Raw genomic sequence first — 27,579 nt, 5'->3', positions numbered from 1 at the left:
CTAATAACATTAACAATGGCTTTGTTCCATGTAGGTGCACCAGCGGGCCAAGACAGTCAGCCAACATGCAAGAACAGGTTCTCTGTAACTGACACACCTGAGGACAAGCAGTTATTATTGCTATTAATTACACCAACACTTTCCAAGTATCATACGTATCAAGTATCAAAGCTAAATAGGCTTTAATAAAATGTGCATGGAAATGATGTAACTGAATAATTACTTGAAGTTTAAACAGTTCCGCTGCGTGATATCACATTTGCAGAAAACAATGTGAACCAGTATTTAGTGTATCATTTTATCAAGTATGATCGTATTATGAGGTATTTTTGAGCAGGAACCAACAGGCAGCCGGCACACATTTAATTGTGTTTGTGTGAATAGAGGATATGCTTGAAATAAAGTCAAGCTTGGGGTCTTTGGGGTTCACCTGAATCAGAATAGGTTGTTCAGGAGAGCACAAATAATGCAACAGAAACTCATATTTCTTCTTTCCAGAGTTGCTCATTATTATTCAGAAAATGTCAGCTCCATGATTACCATGCACCCACCTTAATCAATCACTCATATAATCCACAAAGATTATTCCCTTCAATGGAGGGATATTTTGATATATTTGTACATCATGACTGGAGTTTCTATTTCCAGTGCAAAGCAGGATTTTCGATTTCTAAAACTTTTTTTCCCCCAGTTTCTGATTTTTCAATGTCCTCCAGTTAAGTGGGATGACAAGGTTTGGCTTCTGCTCTGGACACCTACAATTACACAATAGTGTGAAATTACATGTTAGTCTACCTGCTGGTTTCAGTTTTATTATTTTTACTTGCAGTTTGGTTAGGTTTGAGCAACAAAACTACTTAGTTAGGTTTCGGGAAAGCCTACCTTTCAAAACTCACAAAACGCATTTTACAATTTTTGCAGTTAAGGGCAAGATGTAATTAACCAAGTTACTAGATTCATCAGTTTGATCCCTCTGATTAAGATATATTAATTATATATATATTATATATATATTATTTTCTACTTTTTATCTTCTGTCTAAACAAGATGTTTTTGATTATTCATTATTATTATTTCAATACTTAAGTAGATGTTTATTTTTACACTTAATTTGGTCTAATTTTCACTCAATATGCAACAAACTCCCTCTACTGGACAAACTGGGCTAATTTTAAACATAAACTTCACAACCACTTTCAGTACATATGTTTCTTTTATTTGGTAACAAAGAATTAAGTACTAAGAGTATAAAAATAGTTGATCTCCTATACAATGTAAAAGGTGTTGTTACAATATGAAATAAAAAAAAAACTCAACAAGAAAAATACAAATATCCTGAACTATATATTTACATTAGTGTTTAGCTTTGATGTTTTCAGTTTGTGCGTGTTTCGATGAAATCTTCTTGTCCAATATTTAATCACAGCTCAGACAAAAACTTATGTGACAGCTAAATCAATGATTAACTTTGCTTTTCAGCCTTCTTCTCTGGTTGGAAGGGGAAACAGGTGTGGGCAGCGGCTCCGTCTTCGTCCTCTCGTCTGTAACAGCAGAATCCTGTTCAGGTTCAGTTTTCGTTTTAAGGGGGGATCCAACTTTAGGCTTCTTTGTTGGAGAGTTCTTGTGGGCAGATGGACAGCTGTGCTGGTTCAGACACACAGAGCACAGAGGGTTGACAGGCAGACAAACCTGCTGTCCGAAACCCACCAGCAGCCAGTTGATCTCACTCCACAGCTCCCTGTAACGCAGTGTGAGAGGAACATCTCAGGCTGACTTTAAACCTTTAAACCATTTGAGTAGAGTGCTGTAAAAATTACACATTAAATGCTCATTCTGGTTATGTAGCTGCACTATGCTCATTAGCTAGTCAATAACACTGATTTAATACTAAATAGTGTCCAAATGTGGCAGTTATGTGTAGAAAATCGGTTCAGAATTGACAGAAAGTGTTGTATCCCTCTGTGTTTTGAACTACATGACTTGGATAACATCACTGTTGACAGGGACAGACTTGTGTACCGAACATAATTTAGCAGATGATGGATTTGTCACTCCTCATCATTTAAAATTAAATGATCAATTTTCCTCATTTTGATTTAAAATTTGCCTACTGTCAGTCAAGACATCCTACAGTGAGGAATTCCTATTAATCACCCGAGTCAGTGATGTGCTACATGCATCTGGAGCGATCTCAGTCGGACTGATTTTTATAGATTTGTTGGTCCGTGTTAATCAGGTTGTACGGATCAGCAGTGATTCAGTCCTGCTGTTACCTTGGTAACCACTCCTCCAGGGCTTTACGTGTTTCCTCCGGGTTCTTGGTTGGTTTCCTGAGCCAGCCCAGCCTGTTAGAGATGCGATGCACATGTGTGTCAACGCCTAAACAACAACAACAACAAAAAAAAAAAAATCAACACAATAAATCAGCCCATAAAGATTTACAATTTTAGAAAACAGTAAATGGTGATCTGGACCCACCTCACATCCGGTCTACTCACAATAGTGTAGGTATACAGTATTTATTCTATTTCCATTTAATCTGTTGTTTTCTATACTGCAACGTTACCAACCCTAGATTACATGACCATACATGAACAGCAGCTCTGAGCAGTCAACAACTATTTTGATTATAGATTAATACAGATTACTTGATTCCAGCTTCTTCATTGAGAGAATTGACCGCTATGTTTTTATTTTATTTTACCCGAAATGCTATATATTTGGACTATTTTTGGACAGCTGGTCAGACAAAATGTGCAACTTGAAGACATCACCTGCGTCTTTAGAAAACGTGATGAGCATTTGTTACTGTTTTCACACATTTTTAGACCAAACCATCGATTAATTGAAAAACCAATCAGCAGATCAATTGACAATGAAAATAAACATTAACTGCAATCTTAATTTATTGTAGGCGTTTAATGGAAAAGTTCACTTAGCAGCCAGGCATCTGATAGGTAGACATTTTTCATAAAAAGGCCTCTGACTTCAGTTTTTTAATTTTGTTGAAAAGTATACACGAGCACTGTGTTACAGTGGCATGGAGGGAGTGAGGTGTTCTGACTGATGTCACTTTGGTATTTTTAAACACTTTTCCCATGTCTCTGTGTCTCAGTGATTCACGGGGAGTTGGGGAGTTTCTCTTTACTCTTTCAAGGGTCTACAGGACAGTGGATGCTGCACACTGTACAGACTGTAAAGCCCCCTGAGGCAAATTGTAATTTGTGCTATGCAAATAAACTTGACTTTCAAAAAACAACTTTTGAAAAATGTTGTACCCATTAATCACTTGGACAGAAAACACTGGAAAATAGTTTGAAAAACACCAAAGTTAGCCTTTAACTTCTCTGAAAAAGATACTTTTCTGCCCAGACACCTATAAACAACAGGAGCCGTGCTGCCAAAGAAAACTTCTATCGCCTGAGATATCAAGGCCTGAAGCCTGCAGTTCAGTTTTGTAAACATGTGACCGTTTCTTCCATTTAATTTGTAAGTGACCGTGTGCACACAGGAGTGTGTCCCCACCGATGCCGGACACCTGGTCCCAGGCGATGTCCATAGCCAAGTGAGCCATCTTTGGTCCAACCCCTGGCAGGCGGACCAGCCCCTCCACGCTGTCTGGAATGTCCCCACCAAATTCTTTTTGCAGCATGGCCGAGGTCAGCTTCAGATACTTCACCTTATTCTACAGAGGGGTGGGTGGGACAGAAACTGATTTCAATGTGTAAGTTCAATAACAAAACACAATTTCATGACATCTGAAGTCGCATGGGATCATGGGAGTTGTTGTCTTCATTGCTGATGAAAATCTATCTGACGACATTCAGGCTGAAATCACATTAATGGATGAGGCAACAGTAAAAATGTATTTGTCTTGTGTTTAGTCATATTCACAGATTTTGTTCTTCACTGTCTGAAGTATCTGACATATCCCATGTTTTCCCAAAAATTCACTACTGGCTAGCACTGAAACACATCGTTACCTTGAATAAATTACAGATTTCTCTGGGTTTACTATTGTTGGAAACATCTGGGACAATGTTCACAACTCAACAAAACATATAACATACATTGAGCATTTTCTGACATTTTAATGCTGACATGTTACAACTTTAAAGGGACAGTTCACCCCCCAAAACAAAAATTTGTATTTTCCCCCTGGCCTGTAGTGCTATTTAACCATCTAGATTTTTTTGTTTTGAGTTTGGCCGTAGCGATGTCTGCCTTCTCTCAAGAATAATGGGACTAAATGGCACTTGGCTTGTCATGTTAAAAGCACCAAAAAAATACATTTGAAAACTTTAAAACCAGTGTCTCTTTCCAGAAATGATGACCTGGTTACTAAGGATAATACAAAGACCTTGTTGTGAGCAGTTTCATATGTGAACTGCTTTCTTACTGTAGTAGAATCTACTGGAACTACTTTCTTTTCTACTAGAAAGAAAATAGTCTCAAAAACTCACATCAAAAAATCTAGATGGATAAATAGCAAACAGGTGAACTGTCCCTTTAAAATGTAGTGATATAAGACATAAAGAGGCTTGTGTTTTACCCTCCAGAAGCCAACAGGGTAGATGAGTTTTCCCAGTGTTTCATCATCAGTAGTGAGTATATTCTGTACAGTGCAGCCATGAGCTCTGAGCTTCTGCATAGCTGCTGCCGTGACCTGGTCCTTCGTCTGACTGGACAACATGAGTGAGACCAACACCTGGAAACGTCTCACCTGTGCCAACAAGGAGGACAACAGAGGGAAAGAGATTCATTATTTTGACCTATTGAGTTACGTAGACTTAAAAAAAACCTAAAGCGCACCTACATGTGCAGGAGCCTCGGTATCGTAGCATTTCTCCGCTCCCATGCTGTCTACAGGTGCATCGCGGCCGCTTCTCATCTCACGAATGTGTCCTAATTGCTTCTTCCAGTCCGGAGGTTCCCAGTGCTCTGACTTCACTGGCGGAGCACCTTCATCCTTGTCATATTCCACCTTCAGCTGCCTCCTCCTGCGGCTGTGTGAAGACAGCGGCACAGCGTCCGTTTCTGGTTTCGGAAGCGCCGTGCCATTGGAGGGGGCTTCTGGGAAACCACCTGAATGAGCACAGGGGAGAGACAGTGAGAAAGACATGACAGAGCAGCGATACAGTGAATCTACATAAAAAAAAAAAAAAAAAAAAAAGAAAGCATCCCACAAAGCAAAAAAACATCCAAGACATTAAAAAATTGTGGGAACTTCATTGAACAGCTCACCCCAAACCACAGACATTCATTTGTAACCATCAGTCTTCAGTTTTTGGAACTTGACTGTACCCACTCTGCATTTGCATTTACAATACGTCTAAGATTTAGGATTTTATTAGGATCACTATTCGCTGAAGTGGAGCATCAGCCACTCGTCCTGGGGTCCACACAAAACATAAAAACATTACGACAGTTAAGACGCTTACAACCTTGATACTAACATAAGAAAAGTAGAAGTAACAATATTCTTTCTCGCAACATTTTACTATATTCTTATTCATAAACACTTATTAATACACATGGTCTATGTGTCCAGAGCAGAATTGCCCTGTATTACTATACTCTTAATCATAACCACTTACATCTGTGTGTGTGTGTATATATTCCAAAAAAATAATGAATATGTACATGTAACATATGAATATGTTATATGCTTTTACTTAAATTTGCTCTTTTCAATACTATTACTCATCTCGTGACCAGTTAGATAAACTGTTCCTGCAGGACACATTAAGCCCACATGTCCTCTGAGAGGTGATGTTAGGATGTTAGATCAAAGTCTGTCCTGCAGCGGCCTCACATGCAGCTTGTCTTGTATTGGAAGTCAGATCATAACAACTTTCCCAGCGTCTGCACGGACGCAACCGTCTGTTGGAAGCTACTTACACGAATTATGGCTTTTTTCTAAATATTTCCCCAAGTGTCTGTGTTCAACTAGTGACCTTGCATAAACATTACCCGATGACAAGGGGGCCGAGGAGGGTCTTTGCTCCGAGATTCTCGCCTCCTCTTCCTCCTCCTTGACCGCCGCAGAGGAAACTGGGCCCACGTTCCTCCGTCTGTTGGTAAGTTTGGTTCTGAGAGAGGCCGCGGGTGTGCAGTCAGCATTTTGACCCCCACGCCGAGTGATCAGAGACCTGCTCTGCATGAAATAAGGAGAGGTCATCATGATACCCTGAACTACATAACAGACCCTCGTGCTGCAGCCTCCCTGAAGCATTGAGACGAGGCGGAAGTTCGTTTCCCATTCGTAGTTTCATGGTCACGAGTGTATATAGTTACCCCTTTTCAAAGTAAATTCATTAGAGAAATACTACTACTACTACTACTACTACTAATGATAATGATAATAATAATAATAATAATAATAATAATAATAATAATAATAATAATAATAGTGATTGATAATTACAATTTAATATATTACAGATTATATTTATATATAAAATGGAATTATATACCACGCCATGTATTTTAAAACTACAGATATGAGTTCAAGAGTGAGCAATATCACAAAAAAGAAGTAATTAAATTTGCACAATGACAACACAGAACACTCATAACACACATAAATTATTTTAAATAACACACACACACACGGTACTTGAATATGATATGCCTATAAAATTGTTTGCAGAAAGGAAATAGTCTGTGTAAATAAATTAATTTGAACCCCTGCCCCATCTATACAGTAAACATATTAAAGTTGAGATCTTCACAATCATCGAAAAGCTCCACCTTCAGGCAGCCTGGTGACGGTGCAGCGTCTGAGCTGAAGCCGATAAGGAACCAACTTCAGCATCATCAGCCTGTTAGCTAGCTGTTAGTTAACTAAACCGTTGGGTAACGTTTCACTTTTTGTAATATATGTCGTTGTAAATCACTGATACTCGGATAGTAACTATTTTACGGGGCCGTTGAGAATCGAAAGAGTTGCTGACTACTGTGAAGCTGTTTTTCTCTAATATCTAGTTAAACCCAGTCCAGCAAACGAGCTCTAGCATAACTAGTTTGAGTCTAGCTTGCTCAGAACTACATTTCCCATCAGTGAGTGCGACAAACGTGTTTTTGTAGGAAGTGGCCCTGTCAGAGCATTACTGTGTCATCCGGTAGAGGAGTGGAGGACCGAGCTTGGACGAGAACGAGCGTTCAGCAGCAAATACAGAGTTATATGAACGCAGAGAGGCAGACGGCTCTATCGGCTGCATATGGACGAAGCTGAGGCTGAATGAAACCGCAAGCGACTCGTCTCCACTGAGGTGAGAGGAGAGGGGTGGAGGGAAGGAGGTGTTGTCTTTTTGAACCTACCACCAGACCTTGAGTGCCACAGAGGAGGAGTGCTAGCCCATGACACACAATGTAAAGCGTAGCTAACGGTCCAGCAGCAGCGCCATTGTGCATTTCTCTTGCTTATTTGACCATGTTTGTGTTGTCAGGTGATCACAGACATGATGGCTGTGGTCTTAGGCTACCTTGCACCGATGCGGTGGTTGTTGTTGTTGTTGAACTGAAACAGAACAGTCGTTGTCTGTCTGCTCACCTCCCCTCCCCTCTGTCTCTGTCAAGTCCACATGACATGACAGCAAATTCTCCAAACCTGCCCCCCCCCACCCCCCGGGTTTACACATTGACAGGCTGGGACTACGAACTTCACTGCTGGAGTCTTAAAGGTGCTGTTCACCCACATTACATAAAATTGGGTTCGCACGGGTGCTGGAAATCCTTGAAAACACTTGAATTTTAATGTATTGTTTACAATGTTTGAAAAGTGCCTGGATTTTGGTTAAAGTGACTGAAACTGCTTGAAATTCATAATAATAATCTTTCATGATAAATCACTACTTGACTGATAGTTAGCTTTTAGATAAACAAATTATTTAGTCAGATTTGGCTCAGACAAGGTTAATAGGATGCCAAGTCTACTTACAGACAGGTGACACATGAAACAACATGAAACTTTGTTTTCCTTCAATTTACCACCCATATGTAGAATGCTATCACAAACAGGGCTCCAACTAATGTATTCATTATCAATCAATCTGTCGATTATTTACTTCATTAAGCGATTAGTTGTTTGTCCTATAAAATATCAGAAAATGGAGAGAAATGTCAATCAGTGTTTCCATAAGCCTAAAATGATATGACTTGTTAAACGTCTCGTTTTGCCCACAACCCAAAGATATTTGGTTGATTGTCATATAGGAGTAAAGAAACCAGAAAATATTCACATTTAGAAGCTGGAAGCTTTTGACTTTTGACTCTTTTTCCTAAAAAAATACTCGAACGGATTTATCTATTTTTTAAAATAGTTTAGTTTAGAATTGATCAGTTATTGCAGCTCTAATAATGAAGTATACATTCTGGTTGTTTAACGAATAATAACATCTGTTTTAATGTGAAAGTGAAGTGAAATAATCACTTTAAGTAAGAGGAGAAACTTAAATGCACCTTGAAAATACTTGAAAAGAGTTTGAGTTTGACCTTGCAAAGGGTATAAAAACCCTGTATCATCTCTTGTGCCTTAAGAAAATAAAATCAGTTTAATGAACTACAAACTATTGTGAATGATCCAATTTTAAGATGCTGAAGACACTGTTTTCATGTCAGTTTCAGGGTTCGTACAAAATCGATTCCAAAAAATCTGGAAAATGCTTAAATAAAAACAAAATCACTCATGTATAGAAAAAAACTTTAAATCTTTGAAATGAATCCTATCATCATTTTTGTCATTCGGTCTCTCTTGATCCCTTACTCTGAAAATCAGCAAACCATAAAATAGTCATTTTCATGCAGTTAAAGTGAGTCTGAACAACTGGTGAAATAAGCAAAGCGACAATATACATTTATCACTGTAAGTATAAAGGAATTCTGTAAACTGTATTTTTAGCAACAATTTAGATGTGATGAAAAAGGCTTCAAGAGTCTGGAGATTTTTGATTTAGGTGCCTTGAAATTGTGTGAATGTTATTCTTAGGAAGCTGTTTGAACCCTGAATTAAATGAACTAATTTACCTTGTGTGCTACGAAGCCATACATAGTGTTTGTTGTTGAAGATTTAAAGTGCTGCCGCCAACTTATGTTAACTTGATCTGGTCCAGTGTCAGAGGCAAGACAATAAGCACCAAAATTACAAGTGAGAGCACACAATCTATAACAATAATAAGTAGGGGTATCATGATACTCTGGTAATGCTTGATGTCAAGCAGTGATGTTAATGATTAATATTTAATTAATTGATTTGCTGCTAAGAGTTTAACCAACATTTAACCAAGTAATCGTAATTTATTAATCAGTAATGTACACCGATCAGGCATAACACTGACAGTTGAAGTGAAGAACACTGATTATCTCTTCATCATGGCACCTGTTAGTGGGTGATGTACACTGTTGCCCATAAAGTTGGAATAATTTTGTTTTCAGACACATTTCTCTTTTTATTCCTATTTATACACATCAGTAATCACTTTTGACTAGGTGCAATGATTATATACTGAGTCCCACAACAACAATTGTTTGGTGCTATAAAAGGCAAGGCATTCGCTGTGTTGTCCTTCTCCTGCTTAAAGTCTGTATGCAGTGAGTCCACATTTTCAGAATTGGCTGTATAATTTTCAACCATATTTGACACAGAAGTTCCCTAGGCTATGCCTCATCTGACGCAACTGGCAATACACCAAAGAGTGCTTGCACTCTGACAGGATGGACACAAACAAGCCAACACTGCTGATTTCCTTGGAATATCGCAGAGTGCGGTCTGCAAAATCCTCAAATGTAATCGAGAGGAGGGTCATTTGAGGCCACAAAAATCTCCAGGACGACCACAACTAACTACCAGACGAGATGATCGGCAACTGCTTAATCTGTGCCATAAAAATGGGAAAGTGCCAGCAAGCCGCTTTTGTTGTTTGTGGAGAAGACACCATGCAATCAACATTTCCCGCCAAATATAACATTTCCCGTAAATTGAAGATTGCTTCAGCATGGTTATCAAGCAAGACAAATGACCAAGTGTCTATGCCTAACTGTTCAACACAGAGTTGCTCGACTTCACTGGGCTAGGGAGCACAGAAGATTACAACTTGGGCACTGGCAACATGTTGTCTTTATGGATGGGAGCTGTTATATCCTTGACCATATAAATGGAAGACAAAGGGTGCGGTGATCACGTGGTGAGAACCTCCGCAATGACTGCATCCCGGAAACCACTCAAGGAGGTGGCGGCTCAGTGATGGTATGGGCTGTTATTCATTATGGAGGAAAAACCCCATTGCTGATGCTGGATGGAAACGTCAAAGCCATTGTGTACCGGGACATCCTGGAGAACCATTGCCTCCCACATACAAGAAGGGTCTAAGGGAACAACTTTAGGCTGCAAGACAACAACACAAGAGCACAATGGGCAGCTGCAGTGAGAGCATTTCTTGATGCAGAAGGGGTGCACCAGATGCCATGGCCTGCTTGCTCCCCTGATATGAACCCTATTGAGCATCCCTGAGATGCCTTAGGCCGAGCCCCTAATGAGAGGGACAATATTCCTCAGAGTCTACAGGAATTAACCCGGGATCTGACCGAAGAGTGGGACGTCCTGCCCATTGACGGCATCAGCAAGCTTGTGGACAGTATGCCATGACGTCTTAACGCATTGATCCGTGTCAGGGGTGGCCATACTCGATATTAATGACATTGGACATTGGACATTGTTATGCATGAAATCCCCTCGAATATGTCTTTTCTGTTAAACTGACCAAGGTTGAAAAATTTAAACAAAACCCTTTATCCTATTGTTCAATACCCCCAATTTTGTTTAAGCCTGAATACACAGTTTCCAAAGGTTAATTGTGGTTTAATTTTCACTGTGATATGTTTGGAAGAGATTGATCAATAAAGTTTTGAGAAGATATATGTTTTATCTATCAAGAATAAATCACATTGTCACAATCATTTCATGAGAAGAGGCAAAAAATATTTTATTCAAACTTTATGGGCAACAGTGTATTAGGCAGCGAGTGAACATTTTGTCCTCAAAGTTGATGTGTTAGAAGCAGGAAAAATGGGCAAGTGTAAGGATTAGAGCGAGTTTGACAAGGGCCGAATTGTGATGGCTAGATAACTGGGTCAGAGCATCTCCAAAACTGCAGTTCTTGTGGGGTGTTCCCAGTCTGCAGTGGTCAGTATCTATCAGAAGTGGTCTAAGGAAGGAACAGTGGTGAACCAGTGACAGGGTCATGGGCGGTCAAGGTTTATTGATGCATGTGGGGAGCGAAGGTTGGTCCATGTGGCCCGATCCAACAGATGAGCTACTGTTGCTCAAATTGCTGAAGAAGTTAATGCTGATTCTGATAGAAAGGTGTCAGGACACACAGTGCATCGCAGTTTGTTGTGTATGGGGCTGCATAGCCGCAGACCAGTCAGGGTGCTCATGCTGACCCCTGTGCACCACTGAAAGTGCCAACAATGGGCATGTGAGCATCAGAACTGGACCACGGAGCAACGGAAGAAGGTGTCCTGGTCTGATGAATCACGTTTTCTTTTACATCACATGGATGGCCGGGTGTGTGTGCGTCCCTTACCCGGGGAACACATGGCACCAGGATGCACTATGGATGTTACTTTGACATATACCACCTACCTGAGCCTTGTTGCAGACCATGTACACCCTTTCATGGAGACGGTATTCCCTGATGGCTGTGGCCTCTTTCAGCAGGATAATATGCTGTGCCACATGGCAAAAATGGTTCAGGAATGGTTTGAGGAGCACAACAACGAGTTTGAGGTGTTGACTTGGCCTCCAAATTCCCCAGATCTCAATCCAGTCGAGCATCTGTGGGATGTGCTGGACAAACAAGTCCGATCCATGGAGGCCCCACCTCGCAACTTACAGGACTTAAAGGATCTGCTGCTAACATCTTGGTGCCAGATACCACAGCACACCTTCAGGGGTCTAGTGGAGTCCATGCCTCAATGGGTCAGGGCTGTTTTGGCAGTAAAAGGGGGACCAACACAATATTAGACAGGTGGTCATAATGTTATGCCTGATCGTTGTATCGTCGTATTTTGTGTACCATTTCTCTGGAAGTCACAGGTTTTCACAGGTTGGTTTGGTCTGCCTTGATAGTGTAGAAATGGCAGTAATTGCTGCCAATTTGATATTGTTTTGTTTGGCGGAGCATTTGTTGAATAAGGACATGTGGATAAAAGCAGCTGTTTTGAGCGAGAGCCTTATTATTCTTTTCATTTAGATTATTTGTCCTTGAAAGAATCAAGAATTAATGCTTTGTATAACTAATGTGCTGCTCAAATTATTTGGATGATTCATTGCAACAATTCTGTGGCTGTGATGCAATTTACCAGATTTCCTAAATGTGTGTTACTCTTTTTCCAGGCAGCTATCAGTCCCAGCCTTTGTAGTCTATCACGCCTCCTGATCGGGCCATGAATAAACAACCAAGCAAGGAGAGTCTCAAGGACAAGGTGAAGGGGATCTTTGGGCTGGGACCCCCACGGCCACCGAGCAAACAGAGTGAAACCAAACCGTCCGAGTTCATCATTACAACTGACATCATAAAGGTGTGCAGAGGATCTGTTCATACACACTCAAACTCACCTCATATTTCAATTTCTGTGAGAGATTGGACTGATCCAATATTGGTACTGGGGCCCAACATTGATTTAAGGCATTTATTGGGTTTCAGACTCACAACACTGATCCTCATTCCCATCTAAATTCCACAAACCCTGTTTCCCACATGTTTTATATTTGTAAACATGAAACTAAATGCAATTTATAAGGGCAGGAAGTGCAAATTAAGAGCTGAATACAGTTTTTCACTTCCATAACGTGTAATATATGGGAAATGCATTCCACATTACTATGGTACAGTTGGAATGAGGAAATGTACTTCCCCCCTCACTCACAGTGTAACAATAAACCAACACAAAAGTGACCTACATAAACATTGCCTGCATAAAACCACTATATTTTGAACAAACACATTACAGTAATATAATAAGCAGCAATATTTGCATTTTGAAGCATAAAATAAGTAAATTTTAACTCTCAGCAATGCTGCATGGGAAATTATGCATATGATGGCTGCACAGCTGCACTACTACTAAAAATAAATAATCAGGAACATCAAGAATAAAAGAGCGCTGGTATCAGTATGGCACTAGTACAGGCAGATATCCAAATTCAGATATCGGAATCAGATCAGTTTTATCCATCGTATTTTGCAATGCGTCATGTCCTTGATGTTTTTCAGGAGCTCCATCCAGACTGTGGTCTGAGCAACCGTGTTCGCATGATGAACCACGTCTGCGATCTCGCCAAAACGAAAAAGTTTGAGGAGGTGAGTCTGCTCCGGGTGTGATATTTCTGATGCAGCACTGCATGTATTTCTCTGTGTTTGTTAAATTCTCTGTGTGGTCGCACATGTGTCTTTCAGCATGCAGTGGAGGCAGTGTGGAAAGCAGTGGAGGACATGCTGTCTCAAGAGCAGCCGCCTGAGGCCAGACATGCTGTCCTGCAGCTACTGAGGGCCATTATACAGGGACAGGTATGTAGAAACACACATACACGGGCAAATACAGAATGTGAATATCATTCCTGTCACTTTATGAATTCATGATCACTGTTTTATTTATTTAAAGGGCGAGCGGCTCGGCCCTCTGAGAGCCTACTTTTTCAAGGTGATCAGAGACTACCAACCATGCAACGAAGACCTCTCTGATAGGCTGGAAGTTTTCAAGGCCTTAACTGAAAATGGGAAAGACATCACATACCTGGAGGAGGACATAGGTAAAAACACCACGGAAAAATGTTACAGCATGACCTGGGATCTGTTTTACACTAGTAGCACCAGCACCTGCACAAAGTTAGGAGCACCACTAAAATCAAAATGTAACCCCCTGGGGCCCTGAACAGAATTCTGCGAAGGGCCCTCCTACTTGACCTGTGAGCCATGGAAACCATTTGCCCCACAGTTACACCTGACACCCCAGTGCTCCCACTACAATCCTCCCTGCTTTAAATTTTTTCTCCCTCTGTCAGCCTAACCTAAGAATAAGTATCTACATGGAACAGAAGAGCTAAAAAGAAACAATATATATTCAATATAATATTTTCTATATAATCTTAAAGGAGAAATCTGTAATATATTTACTATAACAAATCATTAAATTATCATGACATGTCATCAGTGATGAAGGAAATCTGCTAAGTTGAAATGTTTGCCAAATTATTAAGTGTTCTGTTTATGAGTCATAAAAAATAATTCATGAGTAGTTTTTCATGATGATTCATTTGAGCAAAATGTTAATGGAGTGTGTATGTTCAGAGCAGTGGATGTTTGGTTTCAGGATAATGGACTTAACTTTACATTGACAGGCAACTGACAGTTATAAACAGCTGATCAACTTAGAGTGCAGTTGTTCTTGTCCAGTTATAATGTTGCACTCGTCTTGCATTCCTGCAATGTTTATGTGTCCTGCATGAGCTGAGCAAACAACTTGCTTCAACCATACATGGTATATTAAAACAGGATTTCAACCTATTTAAGATATTGTCTATGGCTGGAACTCACCATTTGGACCTCACTACAAGTGTTTGGATGCGTAATTGTTATATATTGCTCCTTTAAGATACATGAATAGTAACATTATCATAAACAAGAAATTCTAGATGTAGAATATAAAATGTAAAAAATAATGAAATATAACACTGAGCGTTGGGTCTGCTGTTTGGTCATTAGTGCGGTTAATAGTATATATTTAATTTAGTTGCACTGTCTCAATAAATGGTGGCAAAATGCAACTAAATGGTCACAGTCTGGTGGCCTGATGACGCTGAGTGACTGTCAGGTTCAAGTAACCAGATTCTTTGGTCATGAATTGTAGAGTAAATGTCGACTTTAAACTGACAGCACCGATCAAAAGACAGGTCAGATTAGATTTCCATAGGCCTATCACGATAGCGAAGTTTCATATCAGTCAATATCGATAATTATCCATCATGTTGCCCTTGACTGATGACGTGTTGTGTACTCCAAAGGATGGAAGCAGCTAAGGCAATTAAAAAAAAAGTCTTTAAAAAAGTTGTTTTACTGGTCTTGGTATTGCTGCATAGTTCATGCACAACAGTGTTCTGATAGTTGTCCATCAGTTCATCAGTTTTCTTCTGCTTATCCAAGGTCAGGTCACGTTGGCAGCAGACTGAGTATCACGTCTCTTTTCCCAGCATCACTTTCCAGCTCTTCCACCTCTCCTGACTCTTTCAATGTGATGGAGGAGCATTTGATAAAAAATGAAATTGAATTTTAAAAAAAGAACAAAAAAAAGTGGCCATGCTGACGAGCTGTCCTGCAACAACTGATGAACATATTGAACTATTTTCTAATGGCCATTGATGATGTGTCTTTTTGACATTTTGGGCACATATATGATGGTTTTTATGAAGATCTGAAAACTAGACTTGCACATGTCAGCACTGATTGTTAACCTTCTGTTGTAGCTGACAAATCCTGGTGTTTGAGATTCATTTCTGTGAGCCACCTTGTAGTACAACTTGGAAAGGCGTGAATCATCTTTTGCACAAGTATTAACTGGTAATATTCTTTTCTATTCTCACACACTTTTTTCCTGTCCTCCAGCACGCTTTGTCCTCCTGTGGATGGACATCGGTCTCACCTCCGATTTTCTCAACGTTCTCGTAAATCTGGTGAAGTTCAACAGCTGCTACCTGGACCAGAATGTTTCCATCATGGTTCAGTAAGTCAGAGTTTCACACAGATACACACACTTATATATTAATATATATATATATATATTTTTTTTTATTTAAATGAAGAAACTGTCATTAACATGCATTTTCTCTGCCTGTTCTGTTGTGCTCTCTGCAGGAAAATCTGTCTCCTGTGCAATAGAACTACATCTTCATCAGACATTGAGGTAGGTATTTTGGTTCTTCACGTTACAGATTTGTGTTAAAAAGATGTTTGTCAAACATCTTGTTAGTATTCAATAGTGCTGTTGTTGTTCAGTGCCAATAAGAAACATTATTGACTCAGCAAAGACCTTTTAAATAATTCAGTGGTTCAATTAGAGACTCACAGGTCAGAAAAATAATGTGAGGTCTTTCCAGATTTTTATCAAATGTGAAAAATCACTGGTCCAAAGTCATTATACAATAAACCTCCATTAAGAGATATATTTAAAAAAGGGTTAATACCAGCAATAGTTATTTTCACCATCACAAAAATTAAAAAAATTCTAACAAATGATGAAGAACCTGTTTACATTGTGTTGATGCAGTGGGCCTTTATCACCATCTATACTGTGTTTTCTGAGTATATATTTGCAAGACCAATTCCAGAAAGTTTGGATATTGAGTAAAACATAAATAAAAACTGAGTGTGATGATTTGAAAATCATTTTCCACTTGTACTCAGTTGAATACAACACAAGAACAAGATATTTAATGTTCAGACAGATAAACTTAATTGTTTCTTTGGTAAATATACACTCATTCTCAATGTGATGCCTGCAACATGTTCCATAAAGTTGAGACAAGGGCAACAATAGACTGGAACAATTGTGGAATGTTCAACACCTGTTGGGAACATTCGACAGGTAAATACTGTAGGTTCTTTGGTAACAGGTGACCGTATCATGATTGGGTGTTAAAGGGGCAACCCTGTAAGGCTCCGTTGTCCACAAGCATGGACGGGGTGAGGTTCACCACGCTGTGAAAAACTGCGTGGGCAAATAGTCCAACAGTTTCTCAAGAATGTTTCTCAACACAAAACTGCAGGAATGCAGGGATTTCACCATCCACAATTCATAATATCATTAAAAGATACAGAATATCCAGACAAATCTGTGCATGTCAGGAGTAAGGATAAACACCAATGCTGAATGCCTGTGACCTTTGACCTCTAAGATGGCACTGCATTAAAAACCCAACACACTGTGTGTGTAAACACAGTTTGTTGCTGCATTTTACAAACGCAAGTTAAGAGAATGCAATGAGAAAGCCATCACAACATCCAGAAACTCTGCAGACTTCTCTGGACCTGAAGTCATCGGCGATTGACTGATGCAAAGCGCTGTGGTCCACATACACATGACTGCTGGAACCTCGAGGGCTGTTGCCAGTGCTGACTTCATCTGTGGTGGTGTGTCGGTGTGTTGCTGCATCATGGATCCGCCTACAGATCTGACCTGTCTGCCACTGAAAATGTGTGGTGCATTGTGAAGTAAAAAATATGAGAATAGAAACCTCAGACATTGTTCTCTGTTCACAAACACTAGACTGAGTACCCCTATCCAAACATTTTTAGAACATGTTGCAGACATCAATTTCATGTGTATATTCACAAATACAATAAGGTTTATCAGTTTGATTTTATATTGTATTCAACTAAATATAGGTTGAAAAGTTTTTGGGAATCATTGTTTTTTTGCATCCTAACTTTTTTGGAATTAGGGCTGTATTTGATACTGATCTGCTCATGTATATATCTGCGTGCGTGATGTGTGCAGGTGGCACTACAAGTACTGGATGCGGTGGTGTGTTACAACTGCCTGCCCTCAGACTCTCTCACTGTCTTCATCATCACACTCTGTCGTACCGTCAACGTCAAGGAATTTTGTGAATCCTGCTGGAAGGTGAGAAAACACATATACATACACATGTGTGAAGGATCTGAAGTGAAAGGGCATAAATCATAACCTTCTCCTCTGTTGTTTGTTGTTCTTCCGTGTTGTGCTGCTCTCTGCTTGTCCAGTTGATGAGGAAGGTGTTGGGGACTCACCTCGGTCACAGTGCCATTTACACCATGTGCCGCATAATGGAGGAGAGGTATTGTCCTTGGTTTAAGCTGTTTGAGCATACTTATGAGCCAGTGCTGCTGGTTACTGAATGTATGTTTATGTTATGGCTGTATGTGTGTCTCTGTAACTTCCTGCACCCTCCACCAGGGCGTACATGGAGGATGCACCATTGTTGAGAGGAGCTGTGTTCTTTGTTGGAATGGCACTGTGGGGCGCACACAGACTCCCTGCCCTCAAAAATACACCCACACTTGTCCTGCCATCTTTCTACAAGGTACACACACGCACACACACGCACGCACACGCACGCACACGCACACGCACGCACACGCACACGCACGCACGCACACACACACGCGCGCGCACACACGCATACGCATACAGTGGTTGCATTCTTTCTGATGGTATAATTCAATGTCTGTTACAGCTGCAACTGGCTATTATTTTCATAATTTTTTTTGTTTAATCAATTAGTTGTTTGGTCAATAAAATGTTTTGTCCACAACCCAAAGATATTTAGTTTACTGTCATAGAAAAGTTTAAAAAAACAAAAAAACAAAACAAAACGAACAACAACAAAAAAACCCAAGAAAATATTCTTCTTTGAAAAGCTGGAATCAGAGAATTTTGACATTTCAATAATAAAAAAAAAAAAGACTCAAACTAATTAATTGATTATCAACATAGTTGGTGCGTAATTTATCGATTTATTGATTAATTGTTGCAGCTCTAAGTGCTGTCTTGGCCAAAATGGTCTTATTGTTTAAATGACAAATGCCTTCTGAAAGGGGGGCATGCCAAACACCTTTGGGTACCACTGTTTTAAGGTAACTTAAAAACAACTGTTCTTATTTTCAGGTGATTATAGACTAATGAAAGCATACTTATAAAATTATATTAAATTACTTCCACATTCTGCCATTAAATCCCTGCATATCTTGCACGTTGGACCTTGAAAACATATTATCTCAATTATTTTAAGAATTATTTTCGGCACTAAATAGTCTGACAGTTATTTTCTTGATTTCTTGATCTGGTCTACAAAATGTCACAAATGACACAATGGAGAAAAAAACAGTCATTATTTCCTGGAGCCAAAGGTAACACAACAGTCCTTTTTTTGTCCAATAATCATTTTACTATGATAGAAATACCAAAACTGCAAATATTCATAACTTTCTTGACTTATTGATTAATTGACTAATTGTTTCAACTCTAATGTGTCGATAGAAAAATTTCAACCTCAACAACAATAAAAAAGAAAAAGTAGGACAGCACTCCCGTTTCGATGGTTTATTGCCACTTGGAGAATTCGAATTAAAATGTCTAGCCATCAATGATTTGTCATTGTGGTTATGAACAGAACATTTATGTTCACCGATCCAGGTTTTTAACTCTTGTTTTGTTTTCCTAACATATTACCAGAGGGCTGTAACTACAAAGTGAGATTAATGGGTTAGCGAGGTATGTTGAGTCTAAACCCAGGATTTTTACTGTCACGAAGGTGGCTCTATTTTAACCTGACAAGAGCACCATGGTAACTTATGCTAAACTCATAACCTGGTTGGGAGCAGGTTATATTCAGAGTTTCAGATTGAATCATCTGTAAAAAGGGTTAGGGGGTTAGGGTTATGAGTGATATAGCTTTTAAACTGAGGGAAGACATTAAAAATGAAAAGTTGCTGAGCTGTGTGTTTGTAATATCACCGAACAAATCCATATAATGTAAAAATGTAACATAATGTAATGTAACAGTGGCACAAACTTCATGCATCGCGCTGTCATGGCAACCTCCGTTTGGTGATGCAGAGTCATTTTTCCCGTATATAATCCACACACTAAAATAATGATGAAGCAACTACAGACACTTTGAATACTTTTCACTGTTATCTGTTTTGTCTTGGTGATATTGCAGCTCAGATCACTGATAAGAAAATTCATCATCATTTATCACAGACAATCTTAAATCAGTTACACTCATTTTACGTTGGTTTGGTCAAAAACTTCAGTGATGTCCACGTCTCTGTCATCATAGGACAGTGTCAGACAGACTTCATCATGTTTAAATCTGCTGTATGGAGTTTTATTGTTTAATGTGCAGTTTTCATGTTAGAATAAATGGCAGCATTAAGACCGCATTTAGTCGATCAGTAATTTTCTGACGGCATTCTTCTTCTCCTGCTTTATTTGCAGCAACAATGTTGCTTTTTACCGTAATGTATTTTGTATATTTTCCACAGCTCCTAATTATAACAACTTGATAATTTTGACTTAAGTAAGTGGCTCGCGATTGCTTCACTTCATGTGGAAAAAGAGTCAAATGACGCAACAAACACCCCTTTTATATGAACGCACACAAAGATGACAGCCTGGATTAACAAAGCAAGTTCATAACCACCGTCGTGGTACCAATTATCTCTGATTGTGGTTTTAGGCTTTGTCGATCCAGATCATGCAAAGAAAGCCTGGCTGTGTTGAGCTTGCTTCGTAGTCCAGCCCTCTGGACATGTCAACTTTGAGAACAAGAATAAGTTCTTCTGTTGTCTCTTTTTCTGTCCAAACATCGCTCTGTCACATTATGGTATGAAACACATATTTTCATGCATGCATGTGTGGTGCAAAGGCAGGACCCACTTTGTGTTTTTAGTGTTAGTTCTACTGATGATTTTTCCTACCAGGCAGCTCCACTGTGACTTCATCGGTTGTAGCATTCTCTCTGGTTCTTATGATTCAGAAGAGATGAGCTTGAAAAATAATGAGTAAAGATAAATGAGACATGACTCAATAGAATGAAGTCTGAGTACTTAATATAATGAATGTAATAAATCAGTTGTGATAACTGTTGCTGCCTGACTTCTGCCGCTCAGGCCATGTCGTGTGCCAATGAGGTGGTGTCCTATGAAATCGTCCTCTCCATCACCAGACTGATCAAGAAGTACGGCAAAGAGCTGCAGGTGGTCACCTGGGACATCCTGCTGGGAATCATAGAGCGGCTGCTGCAGCAGATACAGGTGCACACACATGCACACGCAGAGAAAAATACCAGTTTGTTTATGATCAAATGGCCTGTCTCATCCAGTTAATTTTGTTGACTAAACATTTTCATCATAGTTTTTGCCAACAGCAGTTTTTCAGTGACAAAAATGAGACGATAACTAAATAAAAAGTAAACTTTGATGAAATCTAATGATACTTTATATCAAATTTAAAATGGTGTGGGAAGAAATCCAATATCTGTGTGTGATAGGGAGGTTAGAGGCACACAATTAGATAGTATTGATCTACTTGGGAAGTCAACTAGCATGCACTTTCTGCATGTCTCTTAAACTGCAAAAATGTCAACAATTGGGAGAAAGAGAATAACAAATAAAAACATAAATTTCACATTTGATGTCAAGGAAAACAGGACCCTTTGTAAAGTGTGTGCAACGACAATCACAGGTAAAACACAGCAAACTTGTTTTTCAAGCTAATATTATTTTATCAGCTAACCTGAACTGGTGTTTTATATTAAACTTGAAATACAATACAAACAAACAACCGCTGTCCCTTACTGATTAGGGAAGTGAGTGACCCAGAGTTACTAGTCTTAGATCATAAATTAAAAGGTCAATTAACATACTAAAGATAGTACGTATAAAGTTTCAATGTCCTTAAATTGAAACAGATAAGTGACAAAAAGAAGAATGCACACTTTAAGAAATGCAGTGTACTTAACATTAGATATATGATGAGAGAAAGGAGCAGAAATATAGTATACTTAGTGTTAGTAACAGGTTAATAGATGTTTTGTTCAGGAGTTCAATTAGTTTGGAAACATTTAAATAATGCATTTCAGTTGAAATGGAGCCAGAAAACCAGAAATATTTTTTAAAATATGACTGAAACCAAACGCCATTTTGATCAAAAGACTTTGACTTAAACTAAATTACGCTGTCAGAATTAACATCGGTCCCATCTGCCTTCACAGACAATAGGCAGTGCGGAGCTGAAGGCCATCGTCTATGAGCTGTTGACCACAGTGGAGGAGCTGTACGAGCAAAACGGTTACCATGGCTCCACAGAGAAGTTCTTCAATCTGGTGGAGAAATGTGCCGACAAGAGACCTGTTAGTACTCTTCCATCCCCTGGTGTCATTCTTTGTTTTCATGAGGTCCTCTTATATACCAGTACTACTTTTCTAATAGTAACCTTGTGTGTCTGTGTGTGTGTGTTTGTGTGTGTGTGTGTGTGTGTGTGTGTGTGTGTCTGTGTGTGTGTGTGTGTGTGTGTGTGTGTGTGTGTGTGTGTGTGTGTGTGTCTGTGTCTGTGTCTGTGTGTGTGTATGACAGGATGCATCAGTGCTGACACTCATCTCATACAGGGCCCAGTCTATCCAGCCAGCCAAGGATGGCTGGATTCAGAGCCTTCACCGCCTCATGGAGAAATTCTTCAGGTATGACACACACAAAGATGATAAAGATGATGATGATGATACTGAATGTGTCAGTGACCAGGTTTTGGTATTTTCTTTGTGGACCCCTTTGTAAATCACCACCTCGATCACTGTCTTGTTTCTGTGGTGTTGTAATCTCTCCCACCCCGCCGTCATCTTGATCTGTCTGAAAGGAATGAGACTCGCAGTGTGATAAGGATCAAAGTGCTGCATATCCTGTCCTTTGTGCTGAGTACCAACCGACAGCTTTATGAGGTTTGTATGCTCACAAACACACACACACACGTACACACCTTACTGACCGCCAGTAAAGCCCTCTGTCACTGTCATTGTTATTGTATGTCTGTGTTGTCTCGTTTTGCTGCTGTGCACTGACGTGTGTTGTATTTCACGCGTGGTTAACCTTGATGGTTTATTTAATTCAGTTTTCTCAGATTAAAGGTACTATATAAGACAAATGCACACTTTGTTTTTTCAATAAAGTTGGGGAAAACATGTCGTCTGAACACACACTGCTCACAAAACTCAAACTCAAACTGTTAAAATAGGCAGTGCTGAGCAAATTTGGATCAAGATGTTCTTGCTACATTGCTTATTTTATGCTAAAATACTTTCAGAAACACGTTTTAGTGACTGTTCAGTTGTAAAACGAGAAAGATTGCAACCAGGCAGCCGCCATTCTGGTTCTGAGGTCTAGCAGGTAACCCCAGACTTGAAAAGAAAGATCTTGTAAGAATGATAATTTTAACCCAAACTATGATCTTTCCTTAACCATAACCAGGCGGTCTCTAAACCTAATAGATCTAATACAAAGGGTTGTCACATTACAAAACTTAATTAGTTTGTGCAATGTGCACCATGAGCAAACAACGCATACAAATCTTGCATGCATCACCTGTTTCAGAAACATATTTTAGTGAACGTTTAGCAGTAATATAATAACGTTAATCATCAGGTTGCCATGTTTGAAACAGACACAGGAAATACTGAGAGAGACTCACATGTATAAGCACGCACATGTACAAAAAGACTAAATTGACTAAATAGCAACAAAACTACAGGGAGTGTGATGTCATTCACTCCTCAGGACTCCATTGTATCTTTACATTGAAAATAGTTGTTTGCTGACATCTTATGAGGCCGAATGTTGTTTTCAGCAGTCAGTAAAAATAAAATTCAACAAGATAACTCTTTCTCTTGTTTTCTACTTGTTTTAGGATGAGTTGATTGAAATGGTGGTGATCCCCCAGCTCAGTGGAATAGCTGAAGACCGGGACCTGGCTGTCAGAAAACAGGCCACCCAGCTGCTGGTGGACCTCGCTGAAGGCTGCAACACACACCACTTCACCAGCCTGCTGGACATCATTGAGCGGGTACATGTGGTCTTACTTTTACTCTCATGAACCCATTTAGTTCTTACCAGTCCAGCCGTGACGAGATAATGTCTGTTTTTTATTGTTTGTTCTCTGTGTAGGTGGCCAGTCGCTCTCTGGTGTGTTCAGGGCCTCTGGAGGTTTCTGAGAGAGACCCCACAGCAGAGTCTCCTATGGAGGATGTCAGGACTGCTATACTGGGCCTGCTGGAAATCCTGCAGGTACGCACATACAGATATTGAGGGCTGGATTCACATAAATGACATTAAAGGAGAAGTCTGTAATATATTTCCATGAATAAATCATGAAATGGTCACAATATGTCATCCGAGATCAAGTAAACATCCATTATATATAATCCTCCAACTAGTCCTTGGTCTGCTCCCTGGCCTTCTTCTTAAATCAGCCCAAACTATTTTCAGTGATTTTAAAATACACATGTTCACAGATAGGAATGTTGTCTGCCTAATAGGTAAAACCTCCTATGACCAGGGGTGCAAATCACCAGAGGCTCCACAATACAATATTATTGTGATTATAAACATTTTGCGATATGCTAAATGTTGCAACATTTGTGATATATTGCAATTTCACCTGCAAATTATGTCTTCGAAGGAAACTTTGTCATGATCAGTTTTATCTAATAAGGTACATTTTTCATCTCACTTCAATCATTTTTACTGCAGCAAAACAGGATTGCTATGCAGACAAACTGACCAACATATTCACACACATATCTTTTAGCCTAAGTTAAGGGGGAAAATTAGGGGAAAATGGCATTAAAAACTTTTTTTGCCTGTGCTACAGTTAAAAACTATATTTTCTGTTTTTGTGAATTATATAGAACTATGATGAATCCATCTGTTTCTCTCCTGGCAGAGCAAGCTCTACAGTCTACCAGCCAGTCACGCTAGTCGTGTGTATGAGTTGCTTATCAGCCACCTGCAGCTTCACTACAAGAACAAGTACTGTTCAGCTATCGCTTCCAGTATTAGACTACAGGTAGGGCAGTCATTTTTTTCTGCATATATTTGTATATCTCTTATTCCATTTGTAATGTACTGTTCATGCCTGCTGACTTCTGCTCCTTTGACTTTTATTCTCTCTCTCAGGTGTTTGATTTCTTCCTGATGATGCGAGCAGACTCTCTTCACCGTCTTGGAGTCCCCAACAAAGACAGGGTCATGAGGTTCAGCCCGTACTGCTACTGTGACACAGGGTGAGGCCACGCACACACACACGCTGCTTTTGCTACAGCTCTTCCCCACATCTGTTTTGCTTATTATAAGTCCAACCAGCTAAATATTAACAGTAGTGGTACTTGTGTCTTTTGTTGTTCCAGGGAGCCAGAGAAGCGTGTGAGTGAAAAGAAGCCTGCAGGTTCAACATCTCCTCCTGCTGGCAGCCCTGCTCCCCCCGCTGCTCCTTCTGCTTCAACAGCCTCAATACGCTCAGCCTACCTGCCCTACGCCCCTGCCTTCAGTGTCCTGCTGCAGTGCCTCAAGATGGTACACAAACACACACACACACATTTATTGTATCCACAGATCAGTGGCATGCAGGGAGTACAATATCTGTAGGGCTAGAACTAATGATTATTGTCACTATTAATTAAGCTCCCAGTTATTTTCAAGATTAATTGTTTAGTCTATAAAATGCCAAAAAAATGTGAACATTGCTCATCATAATTTCCCAGAGCCCAAAGCGACATCTTTTGCCCAAAAATAGATCAAAACAGACTCTTCATTTACTATCATATATGACAAAGAAATAAACATTCCTCATGTTTAAGATGCTTAACGTGGCAATTTTTTTTAGGATTTTTGCTTGAAAAATGATTGAAACCACAATCGATTATCAAAATAGTTTGGCAACTAAATTTCTTTTGATAATCTAATACAGCTGTTCCCGAACTTGAGAATGCCATGGCCCAATTTGAAATCTGAAAATCTTCTGCGGCCCAACCAAACCTTTAATCACAGCTCCAACTAAAACACAGGACTAATCGTACCAGTGACGAGTTATAAGACGCCTTCTGATGTAAATGTGACAGACCTCTTAATACTGTGTAACAGTAAGATAAAATAAGATAAACTTTATTGATCCGACACTGGGGAAACATGTTACAGCAGCTGAAGGAGCAAAAGTTGAAAAATGATACAGTTGTAAATGGAATACAAATAGCATAAAAAATAGAATCAGATATAAAAAGGAGAATAAATATAATGAGATATAATAGAAATATATGGATAAATACAGGTAAGTGCACACACCTGTTGAACTAGCTCAGATAAATGAAGACTGAAACAGAATTGAAAGCCCATGGCTTTTTTTATTAGTTTAAAAAATTATGGTAATTATGCCTCCGCCCGCCGAAAGGTGCCGGGCTGGATTCCTGTTCTCCGGTTGTCTTTGCGTACGTGAGTCTGTGCGTCCGTCCTTCCGTCCGTCCGTCACAGATTTTTGTTTGCACAATAACTTTTGAATGGATTTTTTTGGACGGATTTGCACCAAATCTTGTGTGCTAACAGTCTATACCAGGTACATGAACTGATTAAATTTTGGAGACCAACGCTTTCAAGATGGCCGCAAAATGGCCGCCTGACAGACCTGTCTCTAAAAACACACTTATGCCAATAACTTGGTCAATTTTAAAGCTTTTTTTTAACTTTGATATATTTTTGAATAACTATGTTGGATACTATTAGGTAATAAAGGTAATAGCTCTTTCCTTGCAATCTTTTCTCATTAACTGTATACTGTATCAATAGAGCCATAATTCTCAAACTCCTGGGACACTTGCAAATAGGATTTATAATGAATCAATGGTTTCAATCAGGTGTAGGGAACACAAAAAGTCACAGTTGTATGAAACTGTTGCAGGCGGAGGCATCAGAATCGACGCTTTAGCGTCGACTTCTACCCGTTTTCATTTCAAATTTAATTAAATTCAATTGAAACTTAAAAAACATTTAATTAGCTTTTTTCATGACCTCTTACAGCCTACCTACAGACTAATAGATTAATTGATTGATCATTACTGCTCTAAATTGTTTCTGTATTACAGTGAGTTTGCTGCTGTCATTAAAATATCAGACATGTTTTATTTCTCTCTTGTAGGAGACAGATTGGAAGGTCTTGAAGCTGGTTCTCGACAAGCTGCCGTGGACGCTGCAGTACAAAGTGCTGCTGCTCACGTCACCGTGCAGCTTGGACCAGCTCTGCTCGACACTCTGCTGCATGGTAGTGCATATGAAGACTGTACTTACAAGTCTGTACACTTGACCAAATGTCACTCCATGTTGCTCATTTCCTTGTCTGCGTGTTTGTAGGTGACGGACCGGCTGATCTCGGAGCGCTTGAAGAAGACCCCAGAGGGGTTTTCTCGCACTGATGTTCAGCTGGCTGTGGTTCCTGTCCTCACAGCGATCACCTCCTACCATAACTACTTGGAGCAGTCGAGACAGGTACAAATGATAGTCTGACAGTAATATACTGTGTGAGACATAAGAGTCTTGCATTATTTTACCACATTACATTATTGAACCATAACAGTGCAATGGGGCTAACTAACTATTTTATTAACCTTTCTTTCACAAACAAAAATATCAAATATACACAGAATGCTGCCTATAAAATGAATCAATGAAAACAATCGGTATTAGGTTCTGTTAAAGAGAGAGGCGCATATCTGACAACAGATATGCCGATACTGATACAGACCAATAAGACAGCATTGGGCCAATAATGTTAGTCAACTGATATATAGTGGTCGACCAATATTTATTGGTTTGGCTTTGATTCTTATTTCACTGTTGTTCCGAGGGTTCTCTGTCCCTTTCTGACCATTCAGCTGTCACTCTGTTTGAACCATCTTGCTGGATTTTGTTCTACATGTATAAAACATTACTTTTTTGGAAACCCGTC

At 39.5% G+C, this 27,579-nt stretch overlaps 2 protein-coding genes across 3 annotated transcripts in view; one reads left to right on the top strand and one right to left on the bottom strand.

The window, feature by feature from the left end:
- Positions 1-1,194: 1,194 nt before the first annotated feature.
- Positions 1,195-6,292, bottom strand: nthl1 (nth-like DNA glycosylase 1). Its single transcript, XM_084716043.1, has 6 exons — positions 5,974-6,292; positions 4,817-5,085; positions 4,553-4,723; positions 3,526-3,685; positions 2,274-2,379; positions 1,195-1,738 (listed from the first exon to the last, which is right to left on the bottom strand). Exons 1-6 carry the CDS (start codon positions 6,233-6,235, stop codon positions 1,456-1,458), a joined length of 1,251 nt encoding a protein of 416 aa, XP_084572169.1. The 5' UTR covers positions 6,236-6,292; the 3' UTR covers positions 1,195-1,455.
- A 791-nt stretch (positions 6,293-7,083) lies between these two features.
- tsc2 (TSC complex subunit 2) overlaps positions 7,084-27,579 on the top strand; it is a 46,837-nt gene continuing 26,341 nt past the window's right edge. The window contains exons 1-21 of one of the 2 annotated variants that reach the window (XM_084716042.1): positions 7,084-7,274; positions 12,398-12,582; positions 13,278-13,364; positions 13,461-13,571; positions 13,666-13,813; positions 15,663-15,780; positions 15,912-15,960; positions 17,554-17,679; positions 17,799-17,872; positions 17,992-18,118; positions 20,712-20,855; positions 21,815-21,952; positions 22,176-22,279; positions 22,453-22,534; positions 23,497-23,652; positions 23,754-23,873; positions 24,532-24,654; positions 24,765-24,871; positions 24,995-25,160; positions 26,773-26,895; positions 26,985-27,119. In XM_084716042.1, coding sequence (XP_084572168.1) covers positions 12,448-12,582; positions 13,278-13,364; positions 13,461-13,571; positions 13,666-13,813; positions 15,663-15,780; positions 15,912-15,960; positions 17,554-17,679; positions 17,799-17,872; positions 17,992-18,118; positions 20,712-20,855; positions 21,815-21,952; positions 22,176-22,279; positions 22,453-22,534; positions 23,497-23,652; positions 23,754-23,873; positions 24,532-24,654; positions 24,765-24,871; positions 24,995-25,160; positions 26,773-26,895; positions 26,985-27,119 — 2,373 coding nt within the window. In that variant the 5' untranslated portion in view covers positions 7,084-7,274; positions 12,398-12,447. Of the gene's footprint in view, positions 7,275-12,397; positions 12,583-13,277; positions 13,365-13,460; positions 13,572-13,665; positions 13,814-15,662; positions 15,781-15,911; positions 15,961-17,553; positions 17,680-17,798; positions 17,873-17,991; positions 18,119-20,711; positions 20,856-21,814; positions 21,953-22,175; positions 22,280-22,452; positions 22,535-23,496; positions 23,653-23,753; positions 23,874-24,531; positions 24,655-24,764; positions 24,872-24,994; positions 25,161-26,772; positions 26,896-26,984; positions 27,120-27,579 lie in introns of those variants that run through there. The other variant, XM_084716040.1, reaches the window with a different exon arrangement.

The sequence above is a fragment of the Lutjanus erythropterus genome, chromosome 3 (assembly GCF_056507025.1).
Source record: "Lutjanus erythropterus isolate fLutEry1 chromosome 3, fLutEry1.hap2, whole genome shotgun sequence".
NCBI lineage: Eukaryota > Metazoa > Chordata > Actinopteri > Lutjaniformes > Lutjanidae > Lutjanus > Lutjanus erythropterus.
Note: the sequence above shows the minus strand (reverse complement) of the source record. Positions and strands in the feature narration are given on the sequence as shown.

What these genes read in the sequence shown, in the direction of transcription:
- nthl1 (XM_084716043.1), bottom strand. Translation starts at nt 6,235, where the DNA reads ATGCTTCAGGGAGGCTGCAGCACGAGGGTCTGTTATGTAGTTCAGGGT. An exon ending in ATACCGAGGCTCCTGCACAT is followed by an intron (nt 4,724 to 4,816) that starts GTAGGTGCGCTT and finishes TTGTTGGCACAG; the next exon opens with GTGAGACGTTTCCAGGTGTT. An exon ending in GGACCAGGTGTCCGGCATCG is followed by an intron (nt 2,380 to 3,525) that starts GTGGGGACACAC and finishes GTTGTTGTTTAG; the next exon opens with GCGTTGACACACATGTGCAT.